At 23.1% G+C, this 14890-nt stretch overlaps 1 protein-coding gene across 4 annotated transcripts in view; it reads right to left on the bottom strand.

Moving 5' to 3' along the window:
• The window catches only part of LOC127286116 (protein FAM166B-like), a 25051-nt gene extending 10161 nt beyond the window's left edge, over positions 1-14890 (bottom strand). For 3 of the 4 annotated variants that reach the window (XM_051312425.1, XM_051312427.1, XM_051312426.1), the window contains exon 1: positions 14387-14890. In XM_051312425.1, the coding sequence (XP_051168382.1) occupies positions 14387-14460 (74 nt within the window). In that variant the 5' untranslated portion in view covers positions 14461-14890. The remainder of the gene's footprint in view (positions 1-14386) is intronic. The other variant, XM_051312428.1, reaches the window with a different exon arrangement.

The following is a 14890-nucleotide window of genomic DNA, read 5'->3' as shown; positions in this document are numbered from 1 at the left end:
CCTCAAATTTTTTGCATCATTTAGGTCACTTTCTGCAGAGCACGTCACAAATAATAATAATAAAGAATACTAAGGGTTATGAAGATTTTCCAATTCCTTCGTAAAATAAAAAATAATAAATAATAGTACACCTAATAAAAATTGTAATATTAATTATTAATAATAATTAAAATAATAATAATAATAATATCAATAAACATATTCTTATAATATTATAATATCAATAAATATTTAAATATAAATTCATCACGATAATTTAAATTACACAAAACTATTAAATGAAAGTTTCATAAAATCAACTTAATATAATAATGTAAATAAATTATGTGCCCTAATTATTTTTCTAGAATAATTCATAATATATTGAATGTGATTTTCCAATGAAGATCAACCCAGAATAAAACATATATATATATATATATATATATATATATATATATATATATATATATATATATAAACTAGTTTCTAGTGTATATATAAGTATAATGACGAAGGTCTTATGGAAAAGAAGTTGTAGAACCAACTCCAAATGTGGGCTATCGATGACCCAGAACCTCTACTGTGTGACGGTCACGGTGCAGTAATCAGCCATTGATTTCAAGTCACTCCCATTCGATTCTTTTTTCATTCACTGTCATTGTTTATTTGTATTTGCCTAGATATGCTTGAATTTAATCTGAAATTTTTGTCAATCATCATACCATTTCCACATGAAATTTTTTCCACATGACTGACCTTATATTTGAAAATCACCGCACAATATAATATAGAGTTTGAAATTTTTTAAAAGAAAGAGAGAGAAAAATAATTCACTATTATAATGCGCATCATTAAATCCGATACATATTTCCTTTGCGCGCTGATGGACAATGACTTTGAAACTTTTTGACCTTTCAGATAATAAATTTCATTTCAAGGTCAATTTTTCGTTTTATTTAAAATGAGAGAACTATATTTTTTTATTAATAGATATCACAGAAAATTATAAGGTATTAAAATAAGCTGCAACACTTATTATTTTAATCAAATTTTGCTTATTTTAATACCAAAATGGATTAAAATAAGCAAAATTGGATTAAAATAATAAGCGTTGCAGCTTATTTTAATGCCTTTTAATTTTCTGTGATTTTTTTCTAAAAATTTATCAGTCAAAAATTGAAACTTATTGGATTGGTTTGCAATTTTTTAAAATTGTTATTCTATATATAATGTCACGTCACCGTAACTTTTACATTTATAATTATAAGAATTCTTTTAATCAATACCGAATTGTATGTCTCTGCGACAAACACCCGTGTTTTTGATACGCATCTAAATACTTTTCTCTTAAATGTTCAATTTCCGCCCTTTTGTTGCGCAACTAAACATCTTTCTTTTATATATAAAAAGACCCCTGCGTTTTGTATCCTTCTACGTCTGTATACTGTATTTCTAAAACATACAAATAGAAGCGAAAAATCTTTTATGACACTAGAAGAGCTCACACTCCCACAAAACAAAATGATCTCTTTCTAATTTTCCCTATGTACTAAAATCAGACGATGTAATAAATGCTCTCTTTCCAATTTTCCTATGCGACGAACCCCTGTGGTATCACCACATTAGAAGACCATAAACGCTCTTGTACAGCTGCGAATAACCGTAGTCGTGCTCTTTCTATCTTGTATTAGAATGGTTCACACCCCCCTTTTTACGTTCAACTGAGAGAGAAGGACTCAACTTGGCTTCCAAAATAAGGGCGAAAAATATATAGTACGACTAATAAAATTTATCTATTCTCTTACGAAAACTCAGTATAAAAGGACTACATTTTCATGGAGAGATCAGTTCTCAAAACATCTTCATACGTATAACATCTACTAGTTCTCAAAACATCTTCATACGTATAACATCTACTAGTTCTCAAATCATCTTCATACGTATAACATCTACCAGTTCAGAACTTTTCATCATACAAGTTACTTCTACTTCATATTTGGTACCAGTTCACATACGAAATCTAGTACAAGCGTTGTTACTCTGCTCGATTTCATACTCAAGTTCGACTTAGAAGAATCTCTGTGTCAAGTGTTAAAAGTTTCTACGTCAAGAAGAGCTGATTCAATCAACTGAACTCCGGACCTGTGGTCATCACCAAGGCCCGTCAACCTTCCTGTGAGCTCTCAAACTATATCTGGTACCAGAAGTTCCTATCATAATTAGGACACAACAGTGGTCCTTTTTCATACATCTTACATCTAAATTTTCAAGGTAAGTTGTAATACTTTTTATCTAAATCCTTCCTAATTCCTTATAAAAATTTGTAGTAACCTTTACATTCCTTGTTGCAGTGGAATGCTGATTTCCCCTTATTTCAAGAATGGTTGCTTCAGGATACCCTCTCTCTCAAAGATCAATTTTATAACTCTAAATGTTTGTCTAAATAAATTTGTAACCTTGTCATTAAAAATCACTATTCTCTTTCTTTCCTGTACCCTTAGCTCAGAGCCTTCTGCTGTGTAAATGAAACAGGAATTCACTGAATCACCGAGCGGCCACAAATAAAATAAAATATTATTTCTTTAGTTATTTCTCTATTTGAGACGTAACAATAATGATGATAAAAATTTATAAAATATTAGCACACGGAGAAAAATGGAAAAACGACTAAAGTAACTTTTACTATTTTAAAAGTAAAAATTAAACTTTTCGAAGTTTTTGCGTATTTTTGGCAATTATTACTTTAAAAACAGTAAAATTTACTATATTTCCAAAATAGTTGTTACTATAGGAGTAAATTTTACTATTTTCGGAGTAAAAGTTACCATAGATGCGCAGAAATTCCGAAAAGTTTAGGTTTTACTTTATAAATAGCAAAAGTTACTTCATATTTTTTCCGTGCACAATTAGGAAAAAAATTCTCGAAATTTTGAAGTTTTTATGTTTTAAGTGACACTGTCATTATTAAATCCATCCAAAAATTTATCAATTTTAATTTTTATATATAAAAGTGATTTTCGTGATTTTCAATGACAAAAAAAAATTTAACCCTTAACTGGCACAATTCCGCGTTCGAACAAAAATGGCACTACGGGTCTGCTGGACCCGACGTATTCAAACGTGTATTGTACAGCAAGTATTGAATATTTTTGCACAAAAATTTAATTTGAGGTAGCTTATGTGTTTTTTAAAAATGTAATTAGTTTTACAGGGATTAATTTATTTTAATTTAGTTTAAAAAAATTGTGAAAAATAAAAACTTTTTTTTTTACTTAAAAATTCATGAGTTATTTAAATTTTAATATTATGACTTCAAAATTTAAGGTTATGATGTATTATTCTTTAAGGAAAAAATTACCACAACAGCAGAATTTGCAAAAAAGGTATTTATTTTGCAGAATAAAATGTGCCTTTTTAGGTTAAAATTAAAAATTTGTAATTATTAATGTTTGAAGTTAATTTATTCTTTTTTATTGAATTAGTGGTATCAAAAAACTTAGAAAATTACTAAGAATATGTCAAACTAATATATATTAAAATATAAAAAATATTTAAAAGCTACACATTCAATTAATTTGAGCTCGAAAAAATGCTCGGGTCTACTGGACCCATGGTACCAGTTAAGGGTTAAACAAAACCTACTTAACCTCAAAATTATATATTTTATTTTTACGCGGAAAAAAATATAAAGTTTTACTATTTACAAAGTAAAACCTAAACTGTCTGGAACTTCTGCGCATCTTTTGGCAACTTTTGCTCCGAAAATAGAAAAAATTACTACTGAAATAGTAAAGTTTACTCCAGAAATAGTAGTTTTTACTATTTATGGAGCAAAAGTTGACAGAAATTCCGGGAAGTTTTTTATTTACTACAAAAGTAGTAAAAGTTATTTTATTTTTGTTTTCCATTTTTCTCTCAATTTCAACCTCCACTATCTAAAATTTTTTTTTTAAGAGTTAATATTTAACAAATTTGTTATTATCATATAGGACAACAATTTAACAAATTTTCAAAGCATTTTAATAACTTTTAATTTTTTAATTGGAACATTTCACGAAGAATGACTCTAGATATTTTTTAATAATTTTTTTTTCGACATTTAATACTCTTTTTCTTTTGATTTTCTTATAAAATATTATAAATTGTTGCAATTTTTATAAACAATATTGCCAACTAATCTAATAACTTAATTTTTTAACTTAAAGATTTTAAGAAGAATGACCCCAGATTTTTTTAAATAATTTTTTTTCAACATTTAATACATTTTTTTTTTTTGCTTCTCTTATAAAATATACTGTAAATTATTGCAATGTTTATAAACAATTCCCAATGATTATTTTTGAAAGAATAATGAAATTGATAAAGTTTTTTAATTTCTGATAATTTCGATTAATTATTGAAGTTTCAATGACGATGAATTCCATGAATAGCAAATGCTTGAACTTTTGAGGGTTGTATGGTGAATGTTTAGTGCGTGATTATATTATACGAAAGCTTGCATGGTGCGGAGTTGGGAGTGTAAAATAGCTTTGTACCATCCTCGGTGCCAGCTTTTTCGATTCTTCAATATAATACACGTGTCTGTCGAAAATTGCTCTACTATAAAAATCATTCACTTATTATGTATGTACTTCACATAACTTCATATGAACTTGTTCTAAAATTTCTTACAATTAAAACTTTCTATTTTCTTTTAAATATTATATTGAAGGTAGAGAAAAACTTTTTTTTTTCTTTTTTGAATCAAAAGGGTTTTTTTATTTTTATTATTTCAAACAAAATGTTTATTAAATTTTTTGAATTAAAATATATTTTTCAGTTTGAAGAAAATTTTGTTAAATCACAGAAGTGTTTTTTGTTTAAAAAAAAAAAAAATTGTTTAAATCAAACAAAGTTTTTTTAAACCTGTGAAATAGGTATTTATGTGATTTTAAAGAAAGTTTTCTTTCATTAAAAAATATTTTTTTATTTAAAAAAATACTTATTTCGTTTAGAAAAATTTATTTTCATCCTCAACAATATTTCGTTGTTTTCAACAAATAACATAGAAAAAATTAAAAATAATCAAATTATGAATAATTATCATTGATTTTAATTTTTGTTAATCAATAATTTTTTTTTCATTTTATTTCTATAATTTTTTAAAATTAATATTTATAAATAAAAATTTTATTTAGATACGCTAAATAAAATTTTATGTTTGTTGAATAAAATTTGATTTGTGATAAATAAATTTTTTTATTTAAAACCAAAAAAAAAGTTATTAGCCTTTGAAATAAATATAATTTTATTTTGAGTTAACCTTCGCTTGCCAAGATGCCCACCCAGGGTGGGCCAGACAAATTGAAATTGCCATATCTTCTAAAGTTTTGCCTTAATTGAATCGCGATTTTAAGTCACTGAACAAAATCTTAAGAACTTTCAAAAAATGTAAAACCAAATTTTAAAAAAAAATTCTTTCTTGATTATTTATAACTTTTATCAATGTATGTACGGAGATAACCGGGATGATTCAGATATTTTTTTAATTCTATTTTACAAAAAGACTTGAAATCATGCAGACTTTTCACTGTGAGTGTTTTATGATGTCAAATAATAGATATAAAAAATATTATAATGCATTTTTCATTTGTTTAAACAATTTATTGTTATTATTTATTAACTTTCTTTGTTCTGCACCTAGAAAGATGCAGTTTTTTCTAATTTTGCAATTTATCAAGCGGAATATAATAAAAAATAGATTTGATGTAAAATTATTAATTCAACAATTGTTTAAACAATTATTGTTATTATTTACTAACTTTTTTTGTTCTGCACCTAGAAAGATGCAGTTTTTTTCTAATTTTGCAATTTATCAAGCGGAATATAATAAAAGATAGATTTGATGTAAAATTATTAATTCAACAATTGTTTAAACAAGTATTGTTATTATTTACTAACTTTTTTTGTTCTGCACCTAGAAAGATGCAGTTTTTTTCTAATTTTGCAATTTATCAAGCCGAATATAATAAAAGATAGATTTGATGTAAAATTATTAATTCAACAATTGTTTAAACAATTTATTGTTGTTATTTACTAACTTTTTTTGTACGGCACCTGGAAAGTTGCCGTTTTTTTCTAATTTTGCAACTCATCAAGCCGAATATAATAAACGATAGATTTGATGTAAAATTGTAAATTCAACAATTGTTTAAACAATTGTTAAATTAGTAAATTTATGTCAAATCTGTCTGGCTATATTATATTCGGTTTGATAAATTGCAAAATTAGGAAAAAACTGCATCTTTCTAGGTACACTACAAGAAAGTTAATAAATAACAACAATAAATTGTTTAAACAATCGTTTGAATACTAAATTCATATAAAATCTTCATGTTTATTATGTTGAGCTTGTTAAGTTGCAAAATTAGAAAAAAATTGCAACTTTCTTGGAACATTATAAAGAAAGTTAATAAATAGCAACAATTATTTGTTTAAACAATTTATAATAATAGTTGTTGCTAATTGAATTATATATTTTATTTTATTTATAACCTTTAAATTAATAACTACGAAGAAAAGGTAACAAATTTATAAAATTCTTCCACTGCCGTATGTATATTTGAAAAAGTTATAAATTATTAATAATAAATTGTTTAAACAAATAAAAAATCAACAAAACATTAATAAAATATATTATTTGGTAACATATAACAATTTTGGAAAAAAACTGAATGATTCTAAGTTTTTATTGCAATATACAAAGAAGAAAACATTTGGCCCACCCTGGGTGGGATCTTGTCAACCGTGTATATAAAAAGTATCCAGTCCGGCGAAGGTTAAATAAATTTTATTTTTCACAAATAAATAACTAAATTTTTTTTTCAATGTTCATTAGACAACAAATTGTATTTGTTTTAATAGTAATAGGTGAAAATTTAAGGACAATAATGAACAGAAGGTAAAAATATTAATGTAATATTAAAAATATTCACCTTCATAAAATATAATAAAAGTTTCTAAAGGTTTTAATGAAAAGTAGATTATATAATATTTATATCAAGAAAGTTTAATAAAGTTTTTCGAAGGCTTTAATGAAGCTTTCAAAAATTTTGTCTAAATTATATAATTTAGAAAAAAAAGGTTATTTTTTTTTTTTAAATAAAAACGTGTAACTTGTCTTTTTATTATATTTTTTTTTGTTTTCAAATAACTTTTAGAAAAGTTAGTTAATTTATATATATAGGTATATAAATAAATAAATAAATAAATAGAATGACAAAGTTTTTCCATAACTTTTTATATTACTAGTTATCTACACATCGAGAAATTTCCCCTTAGAACCAAATCTATATTTTGAATTAACTATAAAAAATTTTATTTGTCTTTGGACTAAATAACTGTTTATTTCAAATAAAAATTTTGTTTGATACAAATAAAATTTTATTTGGCGCAAATATATACAAAAAATTTGATTTGAATTAAAATAAAATTTAATTGTGAATTTCAAAAAAGGCTGAACACGAAAAAGCGTAAGTGTCATTTTTGTTTATCAAATAATAGTAAAAATGACTATTACGGTTTTCAGAATTGAGCTATTTTCTAAATTCACGATTCAATTAAAATTAAAATAAAATTTATTTGATACAAATAAATATTTATTTAGCTTTGTGATAAATTTTTTTTGCTCTGAGGTATAAATAAGAGATATTACATGGAGAAAAATGGAAAAACGAATAAAGTAACTTTTACTATTTTAAAAGTAAAACCGGAACTGTCCGCAGTTTTTGCGCATTTTTGTCAATTTTTACTCCAGAAATAGTAAAAATTTTTCCGGACATAGTAAAATTTACTATTTCTAGATTAAAAATTGACAGAAATCCGTAGAAACTGCGGACAGTTCCGGTTTTACTTTTAAAATAGTAAAAGTTACTTTATTCGTTTTTCCATTTTTCTCCATGTATAAATAAAAATGGAAAAAGAGGTTTCATAAAATTCCGTGACAATAAATGAAAAATAAAAAAATAAAAGGACAAGAAATTCACAAAATTTTTAATGAATTTTCACATTAAAAAAAAAAAATGATTTTCTAGTGCACCTATCAAATAACCTAATTTTGAAATTTTTATTTATTAATTATAAAAAATAGGAACCATTAAATTAAACAAAAACATACCAAATGTGAAGTTCTTGTGATAAAATTTTAGAATTTCTTTGCACTTTTCTCACTTTTTTAACGTTCAAAAATAAGGAAAATGAACAAAGTGGCTATTTTATTTTTTAAATTTTATTATACCTATATGAAAAAGAGTGAAGAAAAGTACAAAGAAATTCTAAAATTTTATAAAATCTAATTTTATAAAAAACAAAATGTGAATCGAAATCTAACAATTGATAGTTTTTTTTTTTTTTTTTTTTTTTTTTTTTTTTTTTTTTTTTTTTTTTTTAATAAGGTGTTACTTTTATTCCTCAGAATTCTGAGCGCGTTATTAAAAAGCACCCAAATATCACGTATAAGCTTGCAGCAACCTTGCGGCAAGCTTTAAATATCCTCCTGGCCCAAGCTTGCATGGTAAGCAAACCGACAGATTGCATGGTAAGGTTACTGCAAGATTGCACAATAAGATTTATCGCAAGATTGCTCAGTAAGCTTGCACGGTAAGCTTGTAGCAAGATTGGTGCAAGGTTGCCAAATAACCTTGCTTTGAACCTAAAACAATTTTTTTTTAGTGTTTCGTCTAATTTACATAATTTTATTATGTAAATTTTATTACATATATAAATTAGACGAAACATTTTTATAAAAAACATTTTTTTTAGATTCAAAGCAAGGTTATTTGGCAACCTTGCACCAACCTTGCAACAAGCTTACCGTGCAAGCTTACTGAACAATCTTGCGATAATCTTATTGTGCAATATTGCAGTAACCTTACCATGCAATCTTTCGGTAATCTTACCATTCAAGTTTGAGTCCGGTGGGACATTTGAAGCTTGCAGTAAACTTTCGTCAAGTTTGCAGTGCAAGGTTGGCAATATTGCGCGGCAAGATTGCTGAAAGCTTACGTGCTATCTAACCAAATTCTTATGGAAGATCTCCTTTAAGTGTTATTAACAATGAAGTTTTATTTTTTATTATAAAATTATACTTTCTAATGTAAAATATCGACAAAAAAGTTATTATGTTTCTATGTTTTATGTTTATGTGAAAATTCAATAAAAATTTTGGCAATCACGCTGCGTGAAGTTGTCCTTTGATTATATAAAGTAAAGTTCACGCTTCCAATAATAAGTTTCATTTAATTGCCGGGCTTTTTAAAATCAACAAAATTTAGCTAATAAAAAACTGAAATTCTTTAATTCTTTCAATTTTTTTTTACCCTTTTCTTTGAAAAAAGTAGCATTAATAGCTTTTTGCCAAAATTATTATTTAAAAAGTAGCTTTTACCAAAAAAATTGTCAAAACAGTAAAAAAAGTGTGTCACTTCGAAGCCTGAATGTTCTTAAAATTAGGATATTACATACTGAATTTAAGTATATAAAATATTCTGAAATAGGTACCAAGTATGTAGTTTAAAAACATTTTTTTTTTTTTCGGTGATAAAAGTAAAAGAAAAAAGAGAAATGAAAACGAAACATGAAAAAGTAAATAAAGGAGTAGAAAAATGAAAACAAAATCAAACTGAACGAAAAAATGAAAAGAAAAAAATATAGATAATAAAGAAACTTAAAAAAAAATGGAAAAAAATAATGATTGTCCACTTGTACTTATACAACTATATTTACCTTCACAATTTCGCTTTAAGCTTTTTTCTATTTTTGCACAATTTCAAAGGCACTTTTTATAATTAAAAAAAAAAATTTTTTTTTTTTATATTTGAAAAAAACTTCACTAAATCATGTCACTAAACTTTTTTTTCTCCCTTTTTATTACAAGTAACATTAAAAGTTCCTCGTTTTTATTTTTTTTTTTTCATATAAAAATGTCTATGCAGTATTATAATACACCTCTGAAGGAAGTTAATGTATCAACACGATTGCACACGAAAGTCTGCGCTTATCCAAAGAAAGAAAGCTTTTTAGTTCATTGTCTTGTTCCACTTAAAATACTTTACACTCGTCAAATATGCATTAATATAGTTGATGGCGTGCGCGAGCTAGATGCATAATTTTTTTTTTTTTTCATTTTTATCGAACAGGAGTAATATAGCGTGAATTAGTTTATTGAAAAGATTTATGATCCTGCATTATTGGACCAATAATTAAGATTATGATGATTATATTATATGAATAATGAAGGTGCGAGCAGAAAGCAAAAAAAAAAAAAAGGAAAAATAGGTGCTGACGTTTGGCTACAACACACACTCTCACACAAATAACTATTTATTTATATATATTTATATAACGCTATAATGAATTATCTGAAAAATCTTTGTCAGGTCGAGAGGAAAGTTAAATGGAGAAAAAAAATTTTACGCTTTAGTGCTTAAAAACTACTTGACGAAAAGAGAAAAAAAAAGATATATATTTTCCCGTTAGATATGAAATTGAAGACTTTGAACTTGTTCTCATTATAATGATAAAATTATATTTTTTTTGTTGAAAATTTGTCTCTTTTATATTTAAAATTTTATTATTTTCTTGTATTCATAAACCGTGAAATTGTCATTTTTTTTTTATGAATTTAAGATGGTTTTTTAACTGACTAAAATATAGAGTGCTCTTATAAATGAATGACAAAATTAGTTTTAATTGATTTCAAATTGAGAATTGTTGAAAATTAGAACAGTTAATTTAATTTTTAACACACAATAAATTATATTTATTTGTTTATACTTTATTAATTTATTATTATTTTTAATTATTTATTAATTTTTATTTAATATAAATTAAAAATTAAATAATATTTTAATATTTTAATATTTTTTTGTTATTTTATTTATAATTTGATATTAAGTATAATTAAATTTAAATTACTAATAAATTAATATAGATATAATATATAGTTTTGTATTAATAAACTTTATATTATTAAACATTATAATACAGAGATAAGAGATTATTTATTTTCATTGAAATATTCTCGATTTTAGAATTTTTTATATACGCGATTCTAAATGAGTAATTTTAAAAGTAAAAATTCTTTGAAATAAGTGAAACTTATATCTTATAAATTTCATTATGTTTTATTAGATAGATTATTATCAGATAGAATACTTTATAAATTATATTATTATATATACTCTCTAAATTTGAATTAGTGAAAATTTCTATATTTATTTTTATAGTCATTTTTCACTAAAACTTTAGTAAAAAAAAAAAAAAAAAAACAATATTTAAGAAAAGATAAAATATTTATGAAATAACAAATTTTAAAAAAGATTTAACTACTGAATCAAATAGTAATATTTTTCTAAAAATTAGGTGAAAATTGTTACTAATGAATGAATTTTCAGTAATTCATATTTAGAGAGTATAAAATCAATATTAATTTTTCTGAAATCTTATTAATGTATATATATAAAGTAGATGCTTTAGATTTTACACTCAAATAAGTAGAGAATAAATGTTTTCATTATAAAATATTGATTCTTGTTAAATGCTTTAATTAATTTTCTATAATTAAATCTGTTTTAATTAATTTCAAAAATAGAAGCGTTTATGTTTTATTTGTTAAAATGAAATTAGTTTAATTTACATTGATTGATATTTAATTAAATAATTAATTTAATTGTCAGTCAATTTAATTTAATTTGATAAATAATTAATTTTTCATATACTTTATTTAACTTAAATAAAATTTATTTGAATTAAATAAATATTTATTTGGCTCTAAGACAAATATATATTTTCTCTGGGTGTATTTGAAAATAAATTATTTATCAACCAAATGGTATATTAATTTGAATGTTAAATGAATTAAATTATTGTAATTATTGATAATAAATTAAATTAATTCATTTAACATTTTTTGTACTATTGTTAAAATCAATATCTTTTTTTTCTTAAATTGAAAAAAGACATTTGAGTAATTTCAATAATTTCATTTGTATTCAAAGATAATATTTTTCAATTTTTCTTCAATTATAAGAAATAAATTATTTTCTAATATAGTTAGATGTTTTAGTCGTTAAGAAAGCCTTGAGATTTAGGCCACTTGTTATAATGCTTCACTGCTGCATTTGTACGTTTTTTTTTTTTTTTTTTTTTTGTTAAAGTAGGTATATTCAAAATTTCTTTTCTCAAAAAATATAATTCTCTTTGTAAATAATTTGATAATTTTGTAATTAATTTTATATACAAGAAAAATAATACTTTCCTGTATTAAAAATTAATTTAAAAAATTCATATATATTTCTATATAAATAAATAAATTTCCATTTTCGAAAGAATTTCTTTATATTATCGATTTGTTCATGTTTTATATTGTAATATGAATATTATCTTTTTATTCACTGTGGATTCGATATTTTTATGTAAATATAAAAAAATTCAAACATGAAAACATAATTCGATTGTATGAAATTTTAAAATAAAATGTAAATAAAAAAAAATGGAAAAATGTAAATAAATATTGTTAATTAATTATTATATTAAAATATTGTTATAAAGTAATCGAATTAATTAATAAGAATAATTAAAAAATTAATTTTCAAAAAGTTACGTGCCTGAAGTTCTAAACGTTTAAATATGGAAGGTAATTATTTTTTTGTTTTATAAATTTTTTAAAAATTATTACAGCAATGAAAAATAAAAATCTACATTAAACATTCAATGAATTATTTATTTATTTTTCGATACAGAAAGCAATATATTTTTATAATAAAATTTATTTTTAAAAAATTGTAAACAAATTTTTCGTTTATTTTTACGTTCAAAACTTTAGGCACATAAAAAGTTAATAAAAAAAAAAAATTAATAAATTTTCAAAAGTAATTAAAATTAATGAAAATCAATAAAAAAATTAGTTTTCGAAAAAACTTTGCAAAAATTTTATAAGAAAAGAATAGAAAAGAATTTTTTTTTTGAAAATTTTGAATTTCGAAAAACTTTTACTATTTTCAATATCTTTAAATTAAAAGATGCTAATTATTTTTAAAAGGTTTTTTTTTCTTATATATATATATATATTACATCTGGTGCAATTTGTTTCTTTTAAGTTTGACATTGGCACTTTTATGTTACGTAAGACCGGTAATAGCAACTAAACGGATACTAAACCATCGTATACAGGACTTATGGTAATATTAATAGAGTTGTAAATTAAATTACACGCAAATCCGACATTTGAAATGAAAAATATCGAATTATTGTTTTATGTTAAAAATACGATTTTTTTATTCATTTGTAAAATAATAATTATTCAAGTTTATCTTGACCTAGAAAGTATATTATATAGTAAATCTCAGATCTTGCGTGCGATGAACGTTAAGGAACGTATAAATTCGTGACATTAAATGTTGAAATGTTTAACGCAAATGTTTGAACAAATTTTTATCATGCGCTGAAATGAGTATTTTCATACATAATATATTTATATAGAAAACTTTTTTTTTTTGCATTTTTTTTTCACTCAAAAATTAAATACGTTCATCTCCATGAAATATTCAATATTTTTATTTACATTGTTTACGTTTCAAGTAATCAATAACTTAGTTAAACGTTCAAAAGGCGTATATTAATTATTCAACTTACATAAATTTTAACGTCACGGAGATCCAATTTTGTTAAATAAAATATTAAATTCTATATATATGTTAAAAAAAACTGTTTTTTTTAATTAATTATAATTTTTAAAATAACGAAATTCTATTTTTTTTCCTGTTTGTTTTAACAAAAATTGTACATAAAAAATTTCTTTGCGATTTCAAAAAGTAGTCTTATTAAATACTTTTTTTTGTCAAATAAAAAAATAATCTTTCAATAAACTTTTTGATTTCAAGAATATTTAAAATTAATAAATTGACAAATTTTTATTGATTCGACAATTTTTGGAAAGAATTCAAAGAATTAGAATTAAGATATTTAGAAAAAAATTTGTTTGAAATAATTTTGATTGAATCAAACAAATAAATTAATTGCTACAGTTATAACTAAAATTTTTCCTTAATTCAACCAAAATATTCTCTCAATCGAATTCTTTCTTCGTTCGAAAAATTTATTAAAATAAACCAAACCTTTATTTAATATCAAATTAATGTATAACAAAAATTTTTTTAAATAACGAAAAATTGTGTTAATACCAAAAAATGTTATATTTGATTCAAACAAAACTTTTTGTTTTATTTTTGAATATCACGAAAAGAAGAAAGAAAAAAAAATTACTTGAACTTTTTATTGCAATGAAAGTTATTTATTTGTGAAAATTAAAATTTTTATTAAATTTTTTTTTTTTATTAATTTTTGTATGCAAAGTTTTAAACTTTACCCCGGTAAATGAGATCCATATCCTTGCCGGAAGAACTGCTTCCGTTGTTCTTCGGAAACAGGATCAAAACCCATAATTTATGTTGCTATATATATATATTTTTTTTTTTAACACTATATTTATAAATATTTATCACAGAAAAAAAACAATTTTCAACAATTATAGATAAACCTTAAATTAAATTGACGATATTTTTCTTTTTTCTTCCAAAAAATGAAAATACATTAAAATAACAATAATCCATTTGAATTTACTTTAATAGTCAAGTCACTTCGCGAATTTTCAACATTGTTATATCACTGTCATTGTTTATAACATATGTATTATTTATCATACAATACTTCATAAAGGATAATAATGATAATTATAAAGAAACTTTTTCTATTAGAGTAATTTTAAAGTCACGAGGTGTGTAAAAAATAATATCAATACGAGATCGTTACTTCCTGTAAACAACTTGTATTCCACGCGGTTGGCGTGCTAGTGAAATAGATTTGTATACAG

This window comes from Leptopilina boulardi, unplaced genomic scaffold, assembly GCF_019393585.1.
Source record: "Leptopilina boulardi isolate dan_hultmark-lab unplaced genomic scaffold, ZJU_Lbou_2.1 LbouV2_348, whole genome shotgun sequence".
Classification (NCBI taxonomy): Eukaryota; Metazoa; Arthropoda; class Insecta; order Hymenoptera; family Figitidae; genus Leptopilina; species Leptopilina boulardi.
This window is presented reverse-complemented; position numbering and strand designations above follow the sequence as displayed.